We start from the raw sequence: 27,983 nt of genomic DNA on the forward strand, positions 1-27,983 counted from the left end.
CAGTTCAAGTTTGTGAAAAGACAAGATTGCCCACACAGACTGAAACCAGCTCAAAACCTGAATTTGCAGTGTCTGTATAGCAGCACCATATAATCCACTGACAGGCAGCTTAATTGGCAGCTACAAAACTTTAATTTACTAAGTCAGAAACCCTTTCTGAATGTCTAACTCACAAGCTGTTGTTATCACAGTGGCAGTTTGACACATGGCCTTCAAGCTAGGTAAATAAAGGAACAAATTAGCATTTTCCTGAAAAAAAATCTCTTAATGAAAGACTTAACTATGAAGGACATGCTCAAGAAAGAGCTACACAAGACTAAAAAAATAAAACCAACACAGTCTCATAACTCATAAAACTTAAGAGTTATGTCCTTCATTATTTCTATGAAAATACCTTTAAAAAGCAGGGAAAGAGCACCTTAAAAACATGTGTACAGTTTAACAAACAAAGATGGACTTGATCCCTCCATTAAAACTGACACTGAATGCTAGAAGATCAGATGACATATTTTTATAAAAAAATTCATTAATACTTCTCAGACTGAAATTTATTCTCGGGGGTTATAGAAGGCAAAACCCACCCAAGGCAACACCATCAGTGTATGACAGTGGCAGGTCCTGGAGCTGGCTGGTGTTGGCTCTGTCAGACTTGGGGGAAGCTTCTGGCAGCTTCTCACAGAAGACAGTGGCTGATTTCTCCTCGTCCTTATTTTGACCCATGAGCCATTATAACACCCACTGAACTTTCCCCTGCTGAGGAGGGGACTGACAAAGCAACTTTGGGGGCACCTGGCATCCAGCCAGGGTCAGCCTACAGGAATGGCCAGGATTTCTAAAGAAATCTGAAGGCAGAAATAAATTTATGTAAACTTTTTGACAAATTGTGCCAAATAAAAATAATTAGATCATCTGTAAAAAGCAAAGTAAATCATGTTTGTTCAATATAATATTTACAGCAATGAATTTGTACATTTGAATGAGATATACAGAGGAATTTCAAGCTGCACTGAGTCTTGTTTAACTTTATTTAGAACAGAATAATTTACAATCAGGAGTTTACAAATGGAAAATACAAAGATTTGACTGGGAGCTTTTGTGTTCACACTTAATAAAACTTAATGAAAACCCCATGGAATAAAATTGTGGATGTTGAGCCACTTAATTCTGAAACCTTTCCATCCTAGTAGGTTAGCTGTTCTCTGTCCATTCTGAACCATAATGTCAGCCCTTACATTCAGTATTATGTAGATGAAACTTTGTTTCTGTGATATACATGGTCATGCAAATTTTGTTAGTCCATTTGTTTCACTCATTCTCTTTGCCTATTAATATAATTTAGTTACATTAATTTTGTTATGCTTATTTAAATTTATCTGTTTAAAAACAAGGGTAAAACCTCTCTGTAGGAAGATTTTTCCTTTTCCCCTTCTCTTTCTACCATTAGAACTCACTCTCTGCAGATCCTGTTATATCCTGACTTTCCTACCTTGATAGTCTTAGCACAATCTCCAGAGTTTTCCCTCACAGCCTCAGGAAAAAACCAAAACTCTCACCCAACCAAACCTAAGACAGAAGGCATTATTTAGGCAGTCTCTTCAGTCACTAACTCCACTGTACAGTAGGATTCCTGTGAGCACACAAACAAGAGCTTTGATTACACACTGCTGGAATGGCAAAGCTGGCCTCCAGTGCTGTGTCAGTGACTGCTTTCCTGGCTGCAGGAGCCAGATTCCACTCTGATGATCTGCAACTGCTTTGGACTGGGTGATTTTTATCCTCTACTGTTGCCAGCAGTGGAAGACATGGTGCTGTAAGGTAGCTACAAACCCCAAAGTAACTTTCCAAGCTACAGTTTGAGACACTTGAGACAGCTGAGATCTTGTAGAAGGGCTGGTGAACAGACCAGGGGGCAGTGAGAATGAAACAAATTTGACTTTCCAATCCTACAAGTATTTTAGAGAAAAACAGCCCCAGTGGAACTGGGGTTGCATTTGATTTTGAAATGTATTTCCTTGTAGACCATTCCATGGCATTTACCCAAGGGAACACTCTCTATCAGTGCATTTCCCCAAGGGAACACACTCTGTCAGTGTGTTTTTAGTTCAGCTGCCCATAGCATTACATTAATGTCTTATTATTTGGCATTTGTCTTGTGCAAGAGAAAACAATCATGACAATCAGGGAGGAAAAAGGAGAAAAAAGCAACAGCTGAGAAAGCAAGAGTACAGATTTTGTACTGTTAATGTTCCTCATATGAGAGAACAACTGGCAGGATCATCTATCTTGAGAGTGCAGAATTGTTAAAGGAAAACCACAACCACATAGGCTCACATGAGAATAATGTGCTCATTTCTTCATACTTCTGATTATTTTAAAAGACAAATTTGCAAAAGAATGCATAAAACATGTAAAGAGGTAAATCCTTGCTGCTGTGACTCTCACTTCCAATACCAACAAGAAGTTCCCCACCTCCCATTTTGCTCCTCTGTCTCACCACTACCAATTCCCTGTTAGGTTCTGCTTGGGCTCCTCTGTTTTCCTTCATACTATCACATTCTGCATGTTTTAAGCTATTCTTCAGAGTTTAAGGGTCCTATTTTTTCTTGTCCTGCTTCCTGTGTTTTCTTCCTTTCTCACCTAGCAGTCATCCCCCCATCCCTGGAAGCATTCAAGGTCAGGTTGGTCAGGGCTCTGAGCAGCTGGGTCTGGTGGAAGATGTCCCTGCTCACTGCAGAGGGTCTGGAGGAGATGATTCTCAAAGGGCCCCTCCAAATCAAACCATCCCATGGTTCTGTAGCCTCCAGATTCCAAAAATGCACTGCCTGCCCTGCCTCATAGCAAGGTCTGTATTCTTTAAAAAGTGTGGCCAAAAGTAAAGCTGAAAAAAAAGGTTATTAGAATCTCTGACAGCAATTTGCAGGTTAGGCCTCTTAAAATTTTACTTTTCTGCCTTCTCCAGTTCACTCTTCAAATAGAAAAATTGGCCTGGTGTCTGTATTAATTCAAAATAAATATCATGGCAACTTGTCTTTTTTTTTTTTTTGGTGTTACTCTGAAATACTTTCCATGAATCTGGTAAATCCTTTAAAGTCTATACAGAGGTAGTTGGATTTAAATTCATTTCACAGGTTTTTTTTTCCTCAGACAACCATCTGTGTGTGTGTTGTGATAGCCTATAGTACTGCAAGAATAAATTATATACCTGCTTGTCAGCTCTCAAAACTATTTTTGTTTCCCTTGTTGTCAGAAAATCTGTTTTGAAGTGTGAGCATAAACATATGGGAAGGAGTATGCAGATACGACAGCCTTTTTCCTTCCAAAATCATCCCAGGACTTAAATTCTGACTATACTTAGAAAACTTTACAAACAGTTATGGTCTGCTTAAGTACAAAATAATATCTGAAAAGTACAGAATTAAAGTTTAGCTGTTCTTCCTTCAATAAGACCAGCAGAAACTCCACATCATTCTAGTCAAGCCTTTTTCTAATTAGTAAAAACTGAACTTCCTGAAGGCCTCTGGAGGACTTCTGCTGTATGATGGATGGATACCACACTTTTAGACAGGCAGGGAGGCTTTTTTGTATTTATTTTTTACATCTTGCTGCATAAGGTTAAATAAGCTGAGTTAAGGAGGCACAAACAATTTCACTTCTAGAGAATTAATTCACTCCAGGAGCAGCATTTTTTCCTGTCTCTGATCCAGTGCAGGTTCAGTGGCATTGACAATGCACTTTTACAGTACAGTCATGATTACCCATTAAGTTACAGAAGTTACAGAAGTGAGGTATATCCAGAGTGATAATCATTCATTTGTGACTGCACTATGGTTCAAAACAGAATCAATAACACTGGAAATGTGAGGAGTGCCTTCAAAGATAAGTTAGGCTGACAAAAGATGCAATTTTCATATAGCCTTTTTTTTTCCCCCCAGTCTTAGAATTTTTAAATAAAACCTTGGATTTGTTCAAACATTGTTCCCTTGAGAAAATGCATTACTAATCTCGACTCCTACATCACCAAAACCATTTTGCCTGCCAGTTTTCTGTCACTTTTACAAGCTCTTAAAATTGTTTAACAACAGAAGAGGGATTTTCTAATTAATTGGGAAACTATTCACCAACTCCTATGCTGGCAGCTAACATTTCTTCCCTAATAGATTCATATTATAGTATGCTGAAGTATTTCTATTCAAAATGTTCTAGTCTTTAGGAATTCTACCATTTATATCATAAATGCAGAGTAAATGAGCCATTTACAGGTTTCCTTTTGTTACCAGCATATATTAAATAGAATATATTAGGAACAGTGGAAGTCATGCTCTCAAAGTTGTATTTCCCACACTGTGAACTGTCATGAGACTGTACAAATTTGTAAACCCAAAGCACATTACTGTGTAATCAGACTTGAATATTATTTACTATTTTAAAGGCAAAGCAAAATGCACATCACAATAAATTGTAACTGAACACCTGCTTCATACTTGGTAGAAAGGCAAAGTACTTTGACTTCAGCTGTGCTTAAGAGCTATAGAATAAACTGCAGACTTGGTGCCTCTTTGGAATCCTGACCTTCCTGAGCTCTGACAGTGTGTTGACATTTAAATTTTACAAATGCTAAACCAGGCATCTCCTTCTGTGCTCAAGAACTGGTGCTATGGCTGAAACGTACCTGGCCATGGAGGCCATTAAACAAAACACTGCCAAGAGAGCTGCAAGATGGACTTTATTAGAATAAGTATTAATGCATCACTATGAAATTAATTAGGATAAACCTTCTGGATGGAATGGTATAGAAAAAATGTAGTCCCTGGAATCTGACTGCAGAAGACACTATTTCTTTTATATATATATATATATATATATATATATATATATGTATATATATACACAACTGTGTTCTATACCAACCAGGTAATACAAAATATTAGAATGTGAACTCTTTGTTAGACCAAACAGCCTTTAAATTCAGTGCATTAAATTTTAGGAAGGAGAATAATTGTCACCAGTTTCTGGATTTATAATTTTATGGCTGTAACAGCATGCAGACATTACATCAGTTATCAAAGACACTACAACTACAGCAACTGTCCCAGAAGCACCACCACCCATTTTATAAGTTGGCCAAGTAGGCTGAGATCATGAAGATGTTGTTCATTATTTCAGACTTTCCTGTGAACAAGTTATTTTGGTTCATTTAGAAGCACTTTCTAATATTGAGAAAAATGGGTCATGAATTCATAAACCTAACATCCTCCCCAACTTACTGATTTATGTATTACTCTACATCTTCATGGAAATTTACACTCTTGCTGCTCATTTCAGTAATAATTAAAGAATACATACAAATCAAACTTCACTTCAAGCAACCATTTGTATCATAACAAAGCAGGATGAAATGAACTCAGAAAGAAAGGCACCTCAAAGAAAGCCAGTAAGTAGGATTATGTGCTCTGTCTCAAATATGTAACCTGACAGATATGACACAGGAAGGACATGAAGTCCTCTTCTATTCTGTTGTACAGATTACAGACTGTGCATTACAGAAAAGAAAAAAAAAAAAAAGAAGGGATTCTAATGAATCAGATGAAAAAAATCAATGAAAATATCCAGTTGCACTAGAAGGACATAAAGTTACCATTTATGCAGCTGATGCATGCAATAGGTGTTGGGAAGGAACAGTCTCTTTGGCAAAGTGTCAGTGAAATTAATTTTTGAATTTTGAGGGAAATGTAGGGCAGTGGGAATTGTTTCAAGTCGAGGAAAGCAGATACTCTTTGAAATTCAGAGTGCTGTCATGAAAGACAGTGATCATTGGTGCATATTCAGAAATGGAACACAAGTTGAAATTACTTCTAATTTTCATGAAATGTTTTTTAGAACATACATATTTCTGCTTCAGGTCAATGCAGCCTTACTGTGAAGAGAAATGGTTACCCTTTCCTCATGACTCCATCTCATGAGAGAAGATGCACAGTACCAGGTTTTATTTAAATACCTGCACCCCCCTCCCCAGGGATGTGCAGTGTTCCAGCCTCCCTTTGTCTCCCCACATCTCTCCCAAAGGAGGGGGGACTGGAGAGCAGCCACAGGCTGTGCTGGAATTGTGCAGGTGCCCATGGAAGGCTACACAAGGACTGAAGTGTCTTTGACTCCTGCTCCCACCTCTGGTCCTGCTCTCCTACTTCTCACATCTCTGATAGCCCAGAATTCTGCAGTCCCACAACTCAGGCAACTTTCCCTGTGCATCACAACTCACTCCAAACCTGGAAAGTCCTGTAAGGGGGAAGCTTTGTAGCAGTGCAAGCCAGCATTGAAAAAGGGATAACAGCTGACAGGGGATAAAAACAAACCAACTCCAACACACAGGAGAGAAGAAGAGAAGAAAAGAGAAAGAGAAAGAGAAAGAGAGAAAAAGAGACCTTCAATCACCACTTACAGGTGATCTGTCCAATCAGATGTCCAATCCTCTTATAAAGTCCATGAACCAGAATAAATATTTAGAAGGAAAAAAAACCCTTTCTGCTATTTGTAAAAAACCACTAGAAATCTAGCAAAAGCTTAAATACAGTTTGGGTTTTATTTTTAGTTATTATTATGATCTGTTATTTAAGATTCCCATATAGGAAGAGTTATAAATTGTTAGGACTATCCTAACAAATTTTCAATTAAATAACAAAATTAATGTAGAGAAATTTAATTAAAGCTGCACTGGTTTTTACAAATACAGTTAATTAAGCTGCTATCTAAAATTAAATCTCACCCAAAGTCCTTTTACATTGCTGCACCTCATCAGATACAGATATAATTAAAATTCTAGAAGTTCACCTATGCATCTGAATACTCTAAAAAGAAAGAAAATCCACAACCAAAACTTGCTGAAGTAGTTTCAGAGGCTGCTGCTTTAATGGGATTTATGCAGTCCTCAGAGTGGGAAGACAGCACATAAACAGAAACAAATCCAAGTTTTCAAATCTGCACAGAGTTTTTTGTGTAGTGTAACAGGCCAAGAACCTTTGAAGATTTTCCACAAGTGGAGGGTAACAGATTGACATGACCAGGAACCAGGGAGATAAATCCTGCTGGCTTTATGTGCCTTCCATTGAAGTGAGCAGGAGCAGCACAGGTGAGGCACACAGCACTTATTGCACTCACATCCAGCAGCAGATGTGGGCATCCTCTCAGAGAGAAAAATTGCTTTTTCATAACTGGAAAATCTCAGATCTTCTGGCAGCCTGAATGATCCCCTTTCCTTTCTGACTGTTTTTTTCTTGCTCAGACCCAGACTAGTTTGTGTTGTTGGTCAGTTAAATGCAGATTTATTTTCCAGATAACAATGACTCAAATTCACAACACTTGTTTTACATAACAAGTAAACATTAAATATAAACATTTTTGGTGTTGGCTGATCCAGAGAAAGAGATGTTCAGACAGATGGGAGGTTTGTCAATGCATTACTTAAGATCAGAGAGCAGTCTTTGAAGAGTTACTTTTGGAGTTGGGGAGAATATTAACTGAAATACAGTTCAAGACTATTATTTATGGCAAATAACAGTGATTTTTCTGTTAAAACAGGCATATAGCAAAACAAATGCTGATTAAACCAATGTGGGCAGCCAGAACTCAGACTGGGAGCTTCATTTCAACAGCTCACTGTGTGTGGCAGCAAGTGTGAGCACAGGAAGCCAGCACTCATGGCAGCCACGTTACCCTGCATGGGCAGATCCTCAGGAGTTCTGAGAGCATGCAAAAATAAAATTATCCTCCAGTGTTAAAGGCACAAAGCTGAAACACACAAAAATGTGCCAACATTTCCATGACAGGTATTTGTTTTCTCTCTGTCAGCAAAAAATATGAAGAAGATAAACACTGACCATCTTTTTCATAATATGGCATGCATAAACCCCTTTTTTTGGAAAAATACAGGTGGGAATCCCATATCTAACATCATGGAATTGAGTATAAATACCCCCAAACCTTTATCTGAAAAATTTAATTTAAGCAGGAAGATGGTTCAAGGTCAGAATACTTGTTTCCAAATTGTGGCACAGGCATCTCTCTGAATAAATAAGAAAATCACATGCAATTCTCTTTAAAATATGAATTCACATAGGTTTAAAGACTTCCACAGGCTTTAAACTTAGCATCTGAAATACAAGAGACAATTGCCCTATCATTTTATATAGAGTAAGGAAAAAGAAAAGAAAAAGCAACAAACATCCAGAATATGATATTAATAAAATAAAATTAAAAAGACCTCTCGTTTCTTTTTGAAGACCCATCTCTCCTTAGAGGGAAAAAAAAATTAACTTTTTTTGTGTATCAAAAATGAATGTGTTTCCTTTCTTGCCTAGTAAAATCTGGAGAATCTACACAAATAACAAAGAGAATAAAAATCCACAGAAGCTTGGAAATTGAACAACCAGTGGTAATGTGTCTTTCTGCAGGCACTTGAATCACCTTCTTACCTTGAGCTTGCAGTGGAACAGGACCCTGGCAAATTGCTATAATCTCCTTTAACCCTAATCACCATTTTAATCAGAAAAAGGTGGGGCAGCCTGGAATCTGTACAGCAAGCAACTGTCATTCTATTTGCTAAATACACAGAGTGTGCAGCTGAAAGGTTAAAATGGTTCAAACTTTTATTGTCTTCAGAATATTGCATTTCAGCACTAACAGGTGACAAGTAGAAGAAAATAAAACTATGAGGCTGTCTGCTTTTAAGGGCTTCAGAAGTCTGCTTAGACCATGGCTGCATCTCTCCCTAACTGTGATACTAAGAGATTTCTTGGGAAAAGAAAAGGTTGTGATTCATACAAAAGCCAGGACTAAAAGCCTACCTCACCTTACATTGCACTTTTCCTCTCCCTATCCCTCTAATTTCTTCTCATTTCAGATTATAAATTTCCTAGCTGTGTTCTTTATTTATTCATTCAATGATTTTCTTCCTAGCCCTTTCTTAACAAATAGTGGTGTGCTTGTGGATGGTATGACAGACAAGGAGAAGCTTATATGAAGAGGAAGAAAGGAAGCTTCAAGGAGAAAAAGAGCAATGAGAGAAACTAAAAAGAGCATCAAGGAGATTGCAGGCAGGGGAAGATTAAAGAAAAAAGCAGAGACAACTGTGATTTTCAGCTATAAAGGATTCAGCAGCTGTCTTTAAAAACCTGCAGCGCTTCTTGAGACATATTGATCACACTATTTCAATGTTTTCCATACAACTTCCCTCTGTTTACTTCAAATTATAGCAATACTCACACTAATACTTATCTCAAAGAACTATTTACTCTTTTTGAAGGAGGAAGACTGTCCTGTATTTCTCCCTCTTCTTTTTCCAGAAAGGGCTGCTGAACTTTGAGTGCTCTGCTCACCTTGTCACTAACACACAAATATCAAAATACCCTTCATGCTAAAGAGGAGGGCTTTTTTTTTACATTTCTAATTTTTTTTTTTATGAGAGCCATTTATATAAGCAACTTCATTAATACTGTAGACACTTAATGAATAAGTATCCCTGTTGGGCTTGTGAAGATAACAGAGAAGGCAGCATCCCTGTATTTACACAGTATTGGAGAGTTGTAACCAATCCTGGAAAAATTGTAGAACATCATTAGACTGTGGACAAGGGGAGAAGATTTGTTTCCAGGACTTCTGACCTATTTTTCACACAATATTCTTGTACTGATATCCAAAAAACCATTTCTAAAAATGCAAACACTTCTTTTGATAAATACTTAGACAGTCCTTATCTTCCATCTGAGTGTGTCTCAAGCCTAATTTCTTAAAGTTATCTCACAGTTCTTAATCACACAGGTCCTTTTAAATACTTTAAAATATAAATGTTAGAGAATAAAAATGCATGAAGTAGGAAGATTCATGTCTACCACATACCTCCTCTTGTAGCACCCTTTTTAGAGGTATTGGGGCTTTTTTTGCATATTAAAACCAACTGTATTAGTTTAAACCATAGAATTACTTTAGATTTTGGGCAAAAGGGAGAAGGGCAAAAAAAGGAGAAAAGAGCACATTCATACTGTCTTTTGCTTTCAAACACAAAGCCAATACCTTCCAAAGGCTTCTCATTCCCCACTGAGAAAAGAAAAAAATGTCCCTTATATCAATGTCTTCCCCTTTAGGTACATTAATGGCATTTTTGTTCTGATGTGACTTTGTAAGAATCAAAATGCCTCAGCCTTAGGGTTTTTTTTTTACTTTTTATAATGCACTAAGCTCAACAAACCTTCGTAGAAAATAGAATACCCTTAATTATGAATAAATTAACTAAATTAGCAACATGAGATGGATATGAAATTAGAGGATTGTTAATTGAAACTGCAAACACAGCTGTATACAGCTTAGAGATGAATCACACCAGTAATGACACAGATGTTTATAAAATGTGATTATGTTCAGCAGGAGCTTACTATTGAAACTCCCCAGCCTATTCTTATATTGTGTCATTGAAATGGTTTTTAAATCCATGAACACCAGGAATCAGAATCTCAGGGATGGCAAATTAGGCTCCCTGGATATGAGAATTAGTGTTGTCTGAATGTCAGCAATTTAATTCTCCAGCTTTCAAAGAATGTAGAAATGGAGCCAAAAACAAACATCTGTTAGTTATAGTCTCATTCAGAAAACAAAAAAAAGTTAAAAATCTCTGGCAAGTTGGAGCCTATCTGAATATGAGCAAGACAGTGAAATACAGTATCTCTAAGCTGTGTGAATATACTGATCATGTAATTAATAAAACACAAGAGCTCAAGAAATCTACTTTGTGTACAACTGTGAGTATGTCTTTTGGGGACTATCCCTCCAAAGTGCTAGAAGGATCAGGAACAAGTGATATCTCCTGTCTAAAGAATCCATTAGCTTCCTAAAGACAGCAAATCAGGCTTTTTCTTCCCTTCAGCTTTTACAACTTTCCTAGGTGTTCTTCAGTACTATGTACAGTAAAGGGGTTGGGTGTTTTTCTGGCAGAAAAAGGCACAAATGTGGCTCCTGGGTCACCCGAGGATCTCGGAGCTGAGCAGGCTCAGCAGGGATGCAGTCAGCCCAGCTGGGAGGGATGGCAGAGCAGACAAAGCCAGCAGTCCAAGGGGGCTCAAGTTCCAACACACCAGTGTAAAGTCTGGAGAGGCAGCTCTCATTTCACAGTGGTAGCACTGAGCCCCCACAGCAGCACATCAATGTTATGTTAAACACTCTGTGATTTGTTTCCTGCAAGAGTTCACAAACCAACAGAAGCAGATTTTACAGCACCAATGGTAACCATGCTTTTCAGTGAACACTCTGAATGACACAAGATCATAGTTTGTGTCCAGTACTGTGGTGTAGCTCACATCACAAAGACACAATTATCTGATTCAGGGGCCTTGTCTTATCTAAGGATAAATACTTATTAATGCAAATGTACATGAAGGAGTGGTTGCTTTTCTAGCCCCCTTTTCTAAGGATGGGACAAACCTTTGAAATATGTAACTATCCACATTAAACTAAAAGTAAAAACTATCAGTAAAACTAAAACTTACACCAACTGAGCACAATATCATTATAATTCTGATAAATTTTATAAATGTAGTTCTGATCCATAAATGGATACTCACCTGAAAACATGTGTCGTGGTTTGAGGAGACCATGACAACATGTAGATTCATGCACAAGATGGTTAAAATTATTTGAAAAAAAATTACATAGAGTGTAATTTAAAAATTACATGGAGTCATTGGCAAAGCTGAAATAATCAGCATGACCTAGCACTGTTAAACATCACAGGCTTGTTCCATCAGCTGTGGGAACTACTGAGCACAGTCTAACCATGTGGGGGCACAGTGTTGAGACAGAAAAGTGGTGATCATAAAATTGCATTTGCCTCTGTCTTTCTGAAACTTTATTTGATGAGAGCTGACCTCGTATTCACTGGTGAAGAAAAAAGGATTAGATCCTGACTTTTAAAAAGAGGAATCTCGCTCTGTTTCTGCAACAGAGCATACCAGTCTGACAGTATTTCACAGGTCATTCACAGCTGAAAAAAGTTATGGAGGCTCTATGAGAAAAATGTAACCCCTTTCTCATTAGAGGTAAACCTAGGCAGATTCAGGGATATATTGCAGGTAGCCATGACAACTGATGTGCAACACAAATTCAGTTATCTCTGCTTTCTGGCTGGCAAAAATCAACTCAGGATTTGAAATGTGATGTTTTGAGATAAGGAACTGTAATGTTTGGATATACAAAAAGCACAAAGCCATTTTATGGAAGGCACAATCTTCTATTTTTTCTGAATACCCCAAAAATCCCTACACTGAAAGGGTGCTCCATTATCAGCTATGTGTCAGCCAATTAATTAGGACAGAACTGTTTGTTTTTACAGATGAAAGAATCATAAATGAGGGTACTGAAAGGAAAGGACACAAAACACATGAGGATGCTATGAGAAATCAGAGGAATGAAAGTGAAAATATCCAACAAAATCAACATGCTACCTACAGATGTAAATTTAGAATTATTTTTCTGGATTGATTAATGCTAATTAATTTTGGTTTTAAACAGACTGAACTGTGGTGGAAAAATAACTTTAAACACCTGAGAAAATGGAAGAACAAAACTAACTGAGTCTTCAACCTCCATCCTTGAAGCTCCCCCCAAAATGTCACACCCTAAATAATTCATTTCCACAAACAGGAATTGGATGTTGATCTTTCCAGGTACAAAAGAAATAAAAAATGAATACTAATAAAACCTGAAATTGTAGGCTCTGGGTCAATAATTGTAATCTATACTATGTTTTTGCTGTAACTAAGGGATGTATTTCTAAAGTTTATTGCAGTATCAGTGTTTTATAAACTAACAACAAGCACAAGAACTGAACAGCTTAGATGAGCCACAAGATAAGCATCTTGAAATAACACCTTCTGCTTGTGTTGTGCTGGGTAGATCCAAATGAGGAAGGACTTTAGAGAAGATTTTGCACACACAACATATGAGAGGATTTGAGCCATTTTAATTATAAAGTGCCCTCCTCTACAGCAAACACACCATTGCATCACTTCCATACTGCTCATAGTTTTTTATGCAGGGGTACAACATTCAGTTTTACTCAAACCATGTTGGAAACTGCACTGGAAACTTTAGAGAACACCTTGTGAAAATATTTTTAAAATGACACACATAATCTTCTATAAAGGCTGGTTTCAAATATGTGTCACAACTTAATGCCACTGACATTTTTAGTGTTTTAAATGCTATTATTAACAGTACTTCTTAGACAGAAAAAAAATCCTACTTAGTCTCACTGAAGCAAAAAGATATATAAAATATAGCACAAAATACTACCTAGCTTAAAGACTGCAAAAGCTTTCTGTAACCTGAAAGTAGATGGCCTGACATAAAACTATCTGCAGTGATATAACACATAATTGATATGTCAGAAAGACACAAAATGACTCAACAAAGAAATAAAAAAGGCTAACATTAACCTTCTGCACTGGAAATGTGTGTATTATTTCTTTTCCTTGGGCTTTTAATCACTTCCAATGAAGTTTCTTGTAAAAAAAATCACATAGTTTCAGAAGAAGGGATTAGTGAAAATGGGGAGAAAGAGAAATATGTTTTGCCAGTTTTACATTCTCCCTCTAAAAACCTTTAACAATACTCTGGCACTGGTACTTGGAATCTAAGGGGTTTTATATTGCTTTCAATCCAAGGGTATTCATTAAGGTTTCATTGAGTTACAAGCCTCTGAAAATCACATTAGAGAGCCTTTACTGGGCAGCTCTTAAATTCAGTGAATGCTCTATCTGCCACAGACGTGTTCCACATTCAAAGCAAACTTTGAACATTGCTCCAAGCGCGCTTCAAACTGGGCGGGCGCGAACGGGGAGAGGATGAGTGAGAGAGGATGGGTGGGAGAGGGTGTGGGAGAGGAGATGTGTGTGAGAGAGGATGAGTGTGAGAGGATGAGTGTGAGAGGGTGTGGGAGAGGAGATGTGTGTGAGAGAGGATGAGTGTGAGAGGATGAGTGTGAGAGGGTGTGGGAGAGGAGATGTGTGTGAGAGAGGATGAGTGTGAGAGGATGAGTGTGAGAGGGTGTGTGAGAGAGGAGATGTGTGTGACAGGATGGGTGTGAGAGGAGATGTGTGTGACAGGATGGGTGTGAGAGGAGATGTGTGTGACAGGATGGGTGTGAGAGGAGATGTGTGTGACAGGATGGGTGTGAGAGGAGATGTGTGTGTCAGGATGGGTGTGAGAGGGTGTGTGTGAGAGGATGTGTGAGAGGAGATGTGTGTGAGAGAAGATGTGTGTGAGAGAGGATGAGTGTGAGAGAGGATGAGTGTGAGAGAGGATGAGTGTGAGAGGATGTGTGAGAGAGGAGATGTGTGTGACAGGATGGGTGTGAGAGGTTGTGTGAGAGGATGAGTGAGAGGATGAGTGTGAGAGGGTGTGTGGGAGAGAATGTGTGAGAGGATGTGTGTGAGAGGATGTGTCAGAGGATGCATCAGAGGATGTGTGTGAAAGGATGAGTGTGAGAAGAGTGTGTGTGAGAGGATGAGTGTGAGAGGTGTGTATGAGAGGATGTGTCAGAGGATGTATGAGAGGATGTGTCAGAGGATGAGTGTGAGAGGATGAGTGTGAGAGGACAATGTGTCAGAGGATGTGTGTCAGAGGATGTGTGTCAGAGGAGGTGTGCCTGCAGTGTGCATCCTCTCCAGGGGATGGAGCAGAACCCCAGATTGCAAAGATCCATCACAGAGATCCATCTGGTGCCAGCAGACAGATGACCCTGCCCTGCCTGACCTACACCCTCCTGTCCTCTCCTATTGCTTTAGTAAAAACCAACCTGCAAATTATGAGCTCTGACAGTTGATAACATTTGGGGAATGAAAAGGGCCTGTGGAGTGGAAGCTAGGACTGGAGATGGACTTATAATTGCAATTTTCATTTCTGTTTTGTCCTTGTTTGCTTTCACTAATGACTGCTGCTAACCTTGTGCACTTCCCAGCTGTTCCCCCTCACACATTCTTACCTTAAACAACCCTAATTTTTCATAATGAGCAGCCTAAACATAGCTGATTGGAATCAGGTCACACACCTAAAAAGGTATTGAAAAAAATCAGGCCACATTCTCCCAATTTGTGCAAGAAAAAAACCCAAACTACCTGTGCAGTTTTGGAATCCAAGGAAAAATCTTCTAACTCCTGTGGTCTACACCTCTGTATAGGACTGAAACTCAGAACTTTAATTCTTCAAATGTAACTTCTACACTCCTTGTCAAAGGGATTTCTACAGAAATTATTTCAAATAATGGTTTTGAGATGATCAGGTATTATAGCCAATGAACACTAAAGAATACAGTTTCAGTGGTGGTTGGTAAATAAGTTAAAGTGCTACAAACTGGATTATTTAGATAAAACTACTAGACTAAAACCCAACAGAACTAGGGAGTGTTGGTTTCCAGTGAATATATTCTCCATAGTATCCTAACCTCTGTTTTCCTCAGTATCCTAAATATAGTCTGGTATGAGTCATATGGATGGGTGCTGCCAAACATAATCTATAACTTCTGACAGGTGGAAGTAAATTGTTCAAGTCTTCCTTTATAAGGAAATGAGACTTACATATTTCAACTAATATGCCCATTCTTTTCCTATCATTTATCTATCAGAAAGATAAATGGGAGCTCTTACAGAATATATTGTATATGCAAAGGTTGTACAAGAGAGTGCTAAATTCAAGGTGCACATGTAGCATCTTTTCTTACTTTTCATAAATTTTAGGTGCTTTTCTTTTCACATATAAACAGAATAACTCAGCTTTTATAATCCCTTGCACTCACACACATGAGAAACAAAAAGATACTTTGAAAGAAAGCTACAGATGCATATTGTAATGAGGATATAAAGTAGGGTGAGATGCTATTCTTCTGTATGGTTCTTCAAAACATCTTCAGAGAGAGCAAAATTTCAGAGTAAAGGAAGACAAAAGAGCATAACAAAACTCTCAAAACGAATGCACCTCCTTTACAAAAAATGATTAAAGCATTTGCAATTCTCAGCAAAGTGAAATTCATCACACACATAATAAATTTAGTAAGGTTTTATTAGTTTTCCTGCTCTCATGTCTGAGAGATAACCACTCCTATTTATAGTTACACACTTTCGTTCACTGACTGCCCTAAAGATGTCACAACGAAGGTGTCTTCCTAGGAAGGAATATTTCCAATTTTTGACACAGATTTCATTAGTAGAATTGAATCCCAATCCTGACAGCTGACCTTCCTCCATTAACTTACTGAAATAAATAAATTGGATTTCTAAAGAATGAATGGCTGCAAAATGAATTCTATATGCATAATTTTGCAGACAAACATTGAGAGAATCTGAGACTCAATCTAATAGAAATGAAGAAAAATGCTTGGGTCTATGACTTCTGCAGCCAACTGGTATAGCCAATTAAACAAATAAGAGACCATTAAAGTGCTGTAAAAATTGTGGTTTTGGCAGAAGTTCCTGTTCTCATGGAACATACAAACCAACATTTTAACTAAGTATGATGGGAAAACTCAACTTCCAAAAAGGATCAAAATCTCCCTCTGCTGGGAAGATGAAGTCTGCAACTACAAAATAATTTCAAATCTCAAGGTTGAAAAGCACCATAATTTTAGTAGTGACTTAACTACTATAATTCTAACTGAGCTAGAATTTTGGCTCTATATATTTAAAAAAGTTGTCTCCCATTTTTTTTTTTTCAGCTACTAACAGATGGCATATGTCAAAATCCAGTTTAAAAAGGAGGAAAATCCAAAGAAATAGAAACAAATTACTTATTAAAATTAATGAAATATCGCAATGAAAAGAGAAACTGCTAAGATAACAGAAAGGTAATAACATATAAAAATATAAAAATCTTTTATATTTTTATATTTATATGTTATTACCTTTCTGTTATCTTAGCAGTTTTATACCTTTCTGTTATCTTAGCCTTTTATATCACCCATCCATTTAGACATGATATTCTCTGTCCATAGAGAGGAAGAAACATCTTTCTTGCTACTGCTGCATCATCTAAATCTATCAACTTTCACCCCAGTTTACACTCACTGTTTGATAATAAATTACTCTACTTGTAATTTAAGATATAGAACAATTTAATGCAAATATTCTGTGTAAGTATATGCCCAGAGCTTTTGTGTATGATGATACCATGTGCTACCAACTGGAGAACTGAACTGTAAAGCAAGAGAGGTTTTTGTGGGATTCACATTCCCTGAACCTGAGAGAAGCAGAGAAAAGAAAGATCAAAATAATTCTTATCTCATTTGCTGTGCCTGTGTAGTGCCAAAGTGGAATGCATTGTGGAAGATTGTTTACCTGAAGGGAATTGGTAATTGGATTCTGGTGTGAGTGTTTTGGTTCACTGACCCCTTGAATCCAGGTGTGAGTGTGTGTGTAGGGACTGTCAGGTGACAGTCACAAGATTCTGGGCTGTTGAGTTGAGTGCTTGGCAGATTCAGTTTAGATGTAATGTAATACAGTATGGAATAATATAGTATAATAAAGTAATTAATTAGCCCCTCATAAGATGGAGTCCTCCTCATAATTTCCCCCTGCCACGGGGGTCGCTTTGATTTACTACAGGTTTTTCTTTTTCTCTAAGAAAAATGATATGAGAGAATATCTTCATCACTTTCAAAATTTCATTCCATGGTTTAGACATGAAGTTCACTTCCTGGAACCATTACTACATATAATTAAACAAACTAAACTTGGTTCAATTCCACTTCAAGAGACCTGAAGAAGACATTTCTTTTACGTAGGTTATTGTTTCAGGTTATTTTTTTGTAGGATGTTTTTTCTTGGAGAAGGCATGAAAGACAGAAGGTGAAGTAAACTTAAAAAAAGCCCAAACCTAAAACTTGCTACAATAGGTCACTGCTGATTTCAGCTTATATTTTGCAGCAACCTCCTTGCCTTAGTGTCCAACCCCTACAAAAGCAATGTGTGAGCTGAGGACTGCTGCCCAGAATGTCTGTGGTTCAGCCCTTCAGAGATTCAGTGGCCAGCAAGACTTTGATGCATAGTGACAATTTTACACTGATTTCAGGGGAGAAGGGGATTTCCTTTTTTACATTCTTGATATTAGTACCTCTGGAAATACAGATGGTAAGATCAGTTCATATTTCTCACCACAGATTGAAAGAATCAGCTAAGATTTGTGAAGCACACAGAAGAAGCTAGATTTTGAAATAATTCATTGCAGCAATACTTATTACACTAGTGTGCATTATGCAGCTCAGTAAAGAGCCTGTCTTCAGCAGAATACAAATAAAATGATGATATGACTTTAGGTAACTGCCTGCAGGGGTTCTAAAAAGCTGCTGGCTCTTCACAGCTCCTGCAAGCAGAGAGTGCTCTTCAAGGGAGCAGAATAATAGCTGTGGCTGGACCTTCTGACAAAGGGCAGCATGTCTTTTGCACCACAACAATCTTCAAATCCCCACATCCTGCAGAATTTTTGCTACTGGTGCAAGATGAGCTGAGGATTTAGGAATGATGCTGAAATTAGGGCTTATGCTTCTCATAATCATTATATATATGGATATAGATTATAGAATTATGGAAAAGTTTAGATGGGAAAACACCTTGTGCTAATTTAGCTCTAGGTTTTTGATGTGCTCAAAGACCACCAACCTTCAAAAGTAAAAGCACTAGAGTATAAATACCATAGCAAAATATCTTAATAGATACATTTTTGGATGAAAGACAGTTCTTACTCTATTTTTCAGCTTATTAAAGCTACTATTCTAAATGAAAACAAACAAAGTTTGATTTAAAAAAAAAATCTTTCTTGATAACTGCAGGCTATGTTCTCTGCAGGATACTTGCAAATTCTTTTACATGTCAGGAGCTTTGCCCTTTGACCAGCATTACACCAACCAGATCCCTGACTGAGTGAAATGGGTATAACTCTCACCAATTTTAGGGGATTCCTGGCTCCCTAAATGTCAACTGGAAGTAAACAAGGGTTTGCAAGACATGTTCTACCCCAGGATGAGCTCATTACATACACTGTTTAAAGCACACATAAGAGCTCCTTGTGAAATTCATAACAAGTAGCTCCTTGGAAAGATTTCATCTCCTTTAATGTTTAAGAAAAATAAAAAAATAAACAGAATATTTTTCTCAAAACTATTATAATAAAGTCAGGAAGCTGCTCAAAGTCCATAGAAGATGACACAGTTTTTAGTGACTGAGCTGAGTGCATCAGCTTTGATTAATGAACTGCACTCCACACAACACTTCAAAACCAGGACTGCTTAAGTCTGTAAATGGTTGAGTGCTTTCTATACCTTTTTGTACCAGCAATACTCCAGAGTATATTCACTAAAATTGAATACAAACCAGGTAAATTAATGGCAAACATGCCTTACTGCAAAAATACAAATGAAGTTCTGGGAAGATTCTGGAGGAACATTTGATTCTATTCACTAGCAGCACTAGTCTCACTGTAGAACCACCGTGCAATACTGCAAACGACTGACTACAGTTGGCCTTATTCTTGTGATTATAAAAGTAATATAATATTAAATCTTTGTAAGATTTGGCTTAAGATGATACATTTCCTCCTCTAATCTTATGTAAGTTCCAGTGTTGATAAAGAAACAAGTGCGACAGGATTACCTCCTTTACAAAATGTTTCAGATGCGATACATTTTATGTCTTTATGCACTTTTCCTACACATAACCAAGGATGGGTGTATTGCTCTGGCAAGAAATAGCACAGAACTCTCTGTTTTATGATTTTCCTGAAGTGATATTTTCTAAGAAATGGGGTACATGGAAAAGAAATATTTTCCCCATTAGGAATATGGCAAAGGGGAGAGAGAGATCAAACCTTTGAGGAGGGAAAAGAAGAGAAGTAAGCTAGGAAAATAAACAAGGGGAATACAGAAAAAAAAACAAAACCAAAAAGAAATAAGGGAAGGAAGATGGGGAAAGACAGAGAAGAGCAGGAACACAGAAAGAATTGCTTTTTGGAAAAAAGAATTAAGAGAAGCCTGAGACAAAACACAACCAGTGTAAAAGAAAGACGCATGAAAATAAACTGAAATTTATAGAAAAAAATAATGAAAATACTAAAGTTGATATTTTAGGTGACATTAGCATAACAAAGGCAATTAATAAATAAATTAAAAAAAACCCCCACAAAACCACCTGAATGAAAAAGTAATATACTGGACAACTGTAAAACCAGAACCAAACAACAGGTACATACCTTAGAAGGAGAATGGTTTTGCATAAAACAAAACCAATTTTCCTTTCTGCTCTTCCTATTACATGGCCAAAATGTCAGTTTTCTATCAAGGGTATAACATCTAAATAGAGTGCTGGTCATACATAAAAAAGTCTAGCCTTAAGATGGAAAAATACATAATATTCCAAAAAGTGCCACTGGGTATGAGTGTCCCACAGACCTTGCATGTAGAACAGTTGGTCCAAATAATTGTGTATTTGTTCCAATTGATCTATTCTATTCCAGTCTATGCTATTTTATTCTCTTCTAAAAAAAATGAGCTCTGCCTTTCAATACATTTCAAATTCTGCTCTCTTTTAAGGAGAATTATATTATAGGAACAGATGTATCTTTCCTCTTTCCAAGGGTCACAACTTGGCCTTTAGTATATCATAACCTTTCAAAGTTACTTATGTCTTTTCCCCTCAGGATCTGTTTAAAAATTTACTGGAGTGCTTCCAGCTTACTCTCTGTATCTTCCAGGTGACATTTAAGTAAATATGAAAAAAGACAGTAAAACATAATATTTCAATTAACTATCTGTTCTATCAGCAATAACATCTCACCCTGACATACTGTCACCAAGTATCTTCAGAGAAGATGAAAAAATTATTTTCCAAATATCTGGATTTGATAAATCAAAGCAATAATTTACAGCGGAAGTGAATTGTTCACAATGTTTCCCAAGCTCTGTGGAAGATAATGTATTATCTTTGAAATGTGTGCAAAACATGTGGCTTGCCCTTTATATTTTTAAGCCATCAACAATATCAGGTTGGGCCTCTGTCTAATGCATTCATGAATGGTAACAATAAAACATTTTTTGGGCTTTCTCATCTTTCATTCCTTAGTACGCCTTTGGTGCTATCCCACAGGGAACAAAGCACAGAGAAATAGAAATATTTACTTAAATGCAGCATAAAGAAAAAAGTTATGTGAAATACCTGCAGCACCTTCCACCTTGTGTTTAGGTCCTCCACACAGCTGAGATTGTACTGGGAGAGTTGAAGATCGGGGGGCGTGAAGCGGTGAGCGAGCTCGTTGATGTGATGCACCTTCTCCTTAAGGGGAACAAGTTCTGCTCGATAAACCTGTGTGAATCAAACAGAAATACAAGTTCATGTGAGCACTAACTTCACAAACTATGGACTCTGCTACCAGCTGATTAGTAATGCAAAGATATTTTATGCCAAGCTGAAAGGAAAGAGCATACGGACGTGATTCAGTTCCCTGTCTGTTTATTTAACTTCATATGGACTTTTGGTCTCAAGTGTAAGGCCCAGCATTTCAGAAGGTGCTGTGAATTTGGAACCTTCACAGCCACTTCTGCCCAGTTTAGCCAAATTTCTAACCAGCACACCCACTGGGAGGTGCACTGTCTCCTGCTTCATCCTTTACTTGTGTTTAATATATTCAGTCAGGATGGATGGGAGTGATGAGTACAGTTTAACACAAGAAAATAGAGGAAGACAGCTGTTCCCAAATTTGACAAATGGAAAAATGATGAAACTTTTACAGACCATGATTTTACCATGCATATTGTGTGTGTTACAAATAAAAAGGTTAATAATGGGAAGTCCATTAAAAAAAAAGAAAGAAAAAAAGATTAAAAAAATTGCTATTCATCCCAAACTGGCTTACATGACTCATATTTAAAAGAAAAAACAAAATAATGTTATTTTAAGATAACCTTTAAAACTATGCATAAAAGCAGTTTAGCAACTAATTTCAGTAATGTATGTGAAAAACAGAATCTGCCCGGTACAAACTTCTTTTTAAAATCAACAGCCTGATGAGGATGTCTCCATGATGTATCTGGGTACATTCAGATAAATTCAGGGCACCATGACTTTATCAAAGAGAGCAATCTCTATGTAGATCTTCCACTGCTCCATATCTATATTTTCTAAGGAGACATTTATGAATTTTTAATGTGATGAAATATGTCAAAATGTAACAATGAGTCATTTCTAAGGGAAAAATTCTGTCATTCTCAGGATCGTGTTTTATTGCCATGTGATGTCTGCACACAAAGGCAGAATAATTTACTTGCTATATTAGTCTGCTCTACAGCTCCTTTCTCTCAGCATTTTTAATATAAACCACATGTGGTCTGCATCTCATTTTAGTTCATCAAATAACCTGAAATTATTGCCTAGTAATCTTTTCATCAACACATGATGCAAAATAAGGTAAAAAAAAAGCCCATCCAGTATCTCAGAGAACCTTAAGAGTAAATAATATGAAGACATTCATAGGCATTAGAATGCCATGAAGAGCACTAAAGGTAAACATCATTGAAAAATTGTTTCTCAAACATCTTTTAAAACCAGACTTGACTTCCATCAATTATGTTAAATTACCCTGCAACATAAGGAGTTAGACTGACTTAAGTGGTACTCATACAGTGAATGACTCTAATGATCAACCTCTAAAATACACCATCAGAAGGGATGTGTATTTTGTAAAGGGAGTGCAGAGAAATATCCAAATGCCATGATGTGAGAGAAGATGCATACATCAAGTTCATGGCATAAGAGTTGACTTCCCCACTTCACCAGTGTTATACCACTGGAGTAGAACTGCCATTACTGGTGAGAACAGATTTATGGTGTAGTGCTGAGCAAGGTCTGAAATACAAAGAAAAGGAAGACAGCTCACATTTGGCTTTACCCTAGAGAGTTATATATGTGCTTACCCTGAAATTTTTAATTAGCAAGTGAGTTCAGAGAACAAACAACATGCTGTAAAAGTAGACATTTGTTGTTGTAAAGTAAAGGCCTCAAAGGCTGAAGAAATATACACACCTCTACCTGAGCACTTCACTTACAAATGGCTGTTTCACTGCTTTTTTTTGTGTGATCTGCTATCATGGCCCAAGGTGCCTGGTCCTGACTCTGTGGCTTACCTTTGGAATGATCAACTCAGTTCCTCCCATGTTGCTTTGTTTCCAAGATGAGAGAACACCCCTAATCTACTGTCACCAATGACTACTTTGCATCAAATATAGATATACATGGGTATATATTTAGATATCTTATAACAGAAAATATAGAATGAAGGTAATATGGAATAAAAATTAAATACACACAATATATATATATAGAATAAAAAAGTGACAGAATAAATGCCATCAATAGATGCAAAGATCAGTTCCTAGACTACAATGCACTTTAATGCAGTACTTGCAGTACTTGTACTAAATCAAATTAATTTTCTATTATTTTTATGGGATTAGGATCAGGTTTGTAATTGAAAAACTTCACTGCTTGGGCAAAGCACACAGGCCTTATCAGGCACTTGTTTTTAAACATATATCAAAGTACCTGGCTGATTTCAGACCAATTATTTGTATCTGCATTTTGGACTTGAAAGTACTGGTCTCACTTGAACAGTGTTATTAATCATTAGGTAAATCACACAGCCATTATACCTAAATTAAAATGTAATAGAAAATATTTCATAATTAGTCAGCATGTTTTTTGACTGTAAGTTATGTTACAGACCAAAAAGGCTATGGCACAGAAGCAACCCACACTGAAAGCAATGAAATAGACATGGAAGTAAAGAAGGAAATTAACCTTCAGCCTTCTCTGCAATCGATGCCCTAATTAATTTTTTTTGTGCTGCAAGGATAATGATTTTTGCAATGTGATAATAATATTCCAATGCACAAAATACAAAGCTTTTGCCTTTAAATTCAATATTCTGTATTCTGTTATTCCTAAGCCTGAATTTTTGCTAGTGTTTTTATTAGCTGGCCAAATCTAAACATGATAAACAGCAAGAACAAAAAAAGGAATGCTAGTCAATGAACAGCTATCTAATTAATGCCAATAAGCTTACAATTAGAAAACTGTAGACAGAAAAGAGAAAAATAATCTCGGAAAGATTTGGAATATGACTTTGTATTATTAAGAAGTCAGCAACTGTAATCCTTCTTTAAGCAATAGTGTATCACAGACATCCAGTCCATCAGTCAGCCTGCATGATTCTACAGCTAAGCATCTGTAGAAGCAGAAATTTAGAATTTTTACTGGAAATATTTTTACAGAAATATTTATATTTCTAATAGTAATTTTGTATAATACAAGACTGGTTGATTTTTTCTATTTTTTTTTTTCCTTCTGCATAAAGAGCACTAAACATATAACAGGTTTATATTGAAAAAAAATTAAAGAATTATATTGCTGGTAATTTAAAAACCAAAATACATGGTGAGTAGTAGTGTATTACTATCACAAGGAGATGTACCCATTAAATTGCTCAGAGTGCAAATGAGTTCACAGTATGAACAATGATAGGACAACCAGCCCCAAATTATCTTCATTATAACTGTCCTTATGCAAGACAGAATTTCAATGGTTTGTGATACTGTAGGTGGTAGATTGAATTTTAAATGATCCATACAGTCTTGTTAGAAAATAGTTCAAAATGCCTTGGAAATTGAGCAAGGACTCTAGAAGAGTTTTAGTATTTGTCTGGTTAGGATGCCTGAGGAGGTATCCTAACTAGGTGAATGCTGAAATTCTGGGGAGAACACAGTGGCCATAATCAGTCAGATGAAAAGCTCACCTTGCCCCATCCCTTTTCTGATATTAGCCAACACAATTCCTTAAGGAAGAAAGCAAGGTAAAACATCAGCTTCCCTGTCCCTTACACTCTTCCAGCTCAGCAACTTGAGTCTCAGAGATTATGGAGCCAGAAGCTGTATTTTTATGTCAAACAGATCTTGATGGAATCTTTTATAAGGAATTCCATACTTGATTCTTGGACTAACATAAGGTTTTATGATCAAAAATATCCTCTGGTAAATTTAACATTAGGTTAGGGTTTAGGGTTTTTTTTTAAACCTATTTCTGGAGACACACGTGTCCTAAGTCTTAGCTCATAAGAGACAGAGATCAACCATTCCTAGTGGACTTTGTGCTGTGTCAGGATGTACAAGATGTACATCATATTTTTTCCTTCCTTTTGCTTATGATGCAAAGATGGAGATATATTTGAGTAAATGTGGGTATCTATAAGGTATGTACATCTGAGTTGCCTTTATATTTACCTGGTTCCTTTATATCTACAGCTAATCAAACCCATCTTCTTGAGTTGAATATAATGTAAGTTTTTACTATAGGATGGCAAGAATCACATTCTGAATTGCAACAACAGAAATGAGCAGATTTTAATTGACTATATAGGGAGCCCAGGCAGGTAACTCACATACAGACAGCTATTTGAAAAAAAAGGCAAAAATATCAGACAAACCCCACTCCAAGACCACTCATTCTGTCCTTGGATACCTTTTACTTAGTCTGTTATAATAGCTTTTGGATGGGGGATCCCTAAAACTTCCTACAATATACATGTTGTAGATACAACAGGGACTTACACTGTGGCATCATGATATTTTCTGCTTTTTCAGTAATCTTGAGTAATTTTTCACATTTCATTTGCGTTTCTGAACAGTGTCCTGAGTATTGATTTAATGTTTTCAGAGACTTCTGTTATGATTCTAAGACCTCTTGCATGGGTGCTAAAGGAATGTTTGAAAGGCCTAAAGAGATCCTTACTATACACAGAAAGTTGGGATAACTTTTTCTACATTTTGCTTGAGATTTATCAGCATTTGATTTTGACTGCTGGCAGTCAGTAGTGTGAAGGCTCTCCATAGCTGTTTGCAGTCTGTTGTCACCTTAAATACTTTGAATAGGTTTGTATCATCAAGATATGCCTCTGTATTAATAATTTTATTTTCCAGTTCATTATGTACATGCTGGACAGCACAGACATTCTGGAGCACATCATCTTCCTCTTTAGGAAAACTGATCTGTGCTTTTTGTTTCCCAATAATTGCCTATTTATCCACCAGAAGGCCTTTAAGGTTCTCTCAGTGGAACTTAGTTTCTTTGCTGGAAGACATCCTTAAAACCCCTGGGGAATGGCAAATGACCTACAGCCCCTTAAACATTATGCCCATGTCTCCTTAAAGGCACAGCTGGAGACAAAAGGCACACCTACTTTTACAAAACTGTTATCTCTTCTACACAATATCCTTTCCCAGATTTCCTTGTCTGTAGGTCCACAGGCCTGACTACATGCACTATTTGAAAATTATCACCGTGTGTGTCCCTCATCACTCCTCATTAAAACCTCCTGATTTTAAATAAGAAAATGCTGTTAATAGATACAGCTGTTTTACACTTCCATTAGACCCCTTGACCAAAGAGCCATCTGGTTCTGGTGATTTAATGATCTTAATCAAGACAATTTGTTCTTTGTATTTTGGCTTCAAATAGGTTTTTTTATTATTTTCTTTAGCCACCCCATCTTTGCAGGTGGTTCTGAATCCATTTGGATGGTATGGACTGGTTCTCAGGATGCAGTGCCTCTGTGCTGCCTTCACACACTTTGTCCTTTTGGTTCCTTTTCGGCAGGCTTCCTCATTTGTGTGCAGCTTTCTTTCTGAAAACTGCACACTGCTGTAGTGGATTTTTTGGGTTATTTTTGTCCCTACAGAGTTGCTGACCTTTAGTTCATAATGATCCCTATTATGATAGCAATGTTTTGAACTTGCAGTGCTCAGCACTGAGTAAAATCTTTTCCCTACTGGTTATTCTCTTGGACTTTCTAATGTATTTTCTATTTAGTGCTGGAACTGCAATTCCAAAAGGATTTTAGGTTAGTGTCTGTAATTACAGATCTGTTTCTAAGGTATTTTAGAAGACGCAGGATAAGCCTCCCAAAATTATTTGCAAGTCATTTTCTGCATATTTTTCATTAAATTTGTTTGTGCTTTGGGTATCCTATTCCAAAGTAGTAAAAATCACCAGGTAACCCTCACCTCTTTCCAGAGAATACCAACTCCATTAATGAAAATGTAATGCTTAGAGGTTTTTTTTCAGATGTCTTTTCTTCCAAATTTCACATGCCATGTGGCTGGTTTTATCCTATCTTTTATTTAAGGAACCCTAACACAGACTGATTTTGCTTTGGAAGGCTGCCCAATGTTCAGAAGAGAGAGAAAAAATATCTACTTCTTTTTATTTAAAGATTCACCAAAGGGGGGAGGGTTTTTTCAATGCCATGTAAAGGTTTGCTTTTTCTTTTAGGATTCATAAATTGGTTCCATAAAAACTGAAAGAAAATTCACTAATCATTCAAGCAGAAGAGAAAAACAAAGGAAACAAGCTCATTTCAATATCAGTATTATGTATTTATACTAATTTTACATACTTATATATAGTATATAATATATTTACCTATACTTGTATTTAAACACAGATATATAAAAGATTTAATATATATTTATAATATATATGATCAATAGTAAATGTTTTTCTAGCTTCATGGAGTTTTTGTTGCTGAATTCATCCTAAAGTTCAGAAAGGAGCACTGACTCTACAATGCCCATTTTCTTTTTCTTAACCCCTTCTCCCTCAACCACATGCTCAACTGCTGGCTGACAAGCCAAACACAGAGTTCAGGAGTCCAATCAAAATTCAATCAAGTGCCTGTAACTTCCAGCTCACTGATGTTAATGGAATAGGGTGACTAATGCCCATTAAGCTTTTTGGAAAATACACCCTGAAAAGGAAGAATATTCCCAGAACATCAAGTATTCCTTGTGCACAAAGACTAAAATGTGGACTGTTTTTTCTTTATTGTCTGCTATCAAAAAATGCCAATGGAACATTAAA

The 27,983-nt window shown here is 36.9% G+C and overlaps 1 protein-coding gene across 9 annotated transcripts in view; it reads right to left on the reverse strand.

The window, feature by feature from the left end:
* The window catches only part of DMD (dystrophin), a 979,946-nt gene that overhangs the window by 141,340 nt on the left and 810,623 nt on the right, over positions 1 to 27,983 (reverse strand). For all 9 annotated transcript variants that reach the window (XM_059839939.1, XM_059839938.1, XM_059839941.1 and 6 more), the window contains one exon: positions 21,234 to 21,380. In XM_059839939.1, the coding sequence (XP_059695922.1) occupies positions 21,234 to 21,380 (147 nt within the window). The remainder of the gene's footprint in view (positions 1 to 21,233; positions 21,381 to 27,983) is intronic.

This window comes from Haemorhous mexicanus, chromosome 2 (genome assembly GCF_027477595.1).
Source record: "Haemorhous mexicanus isolate bHaeMex1 chromosome 2, bHaeMex1.pri, whole genome shotgun sequence".
In the NCBI taxonomy this organism is placed as follows: domain Eukaryota; kingdom Metazoa; phylum Chordata; class Aves; order Passeriformes; family Fringillidae; genus Haemorhous; species Haemorhous mexicanus.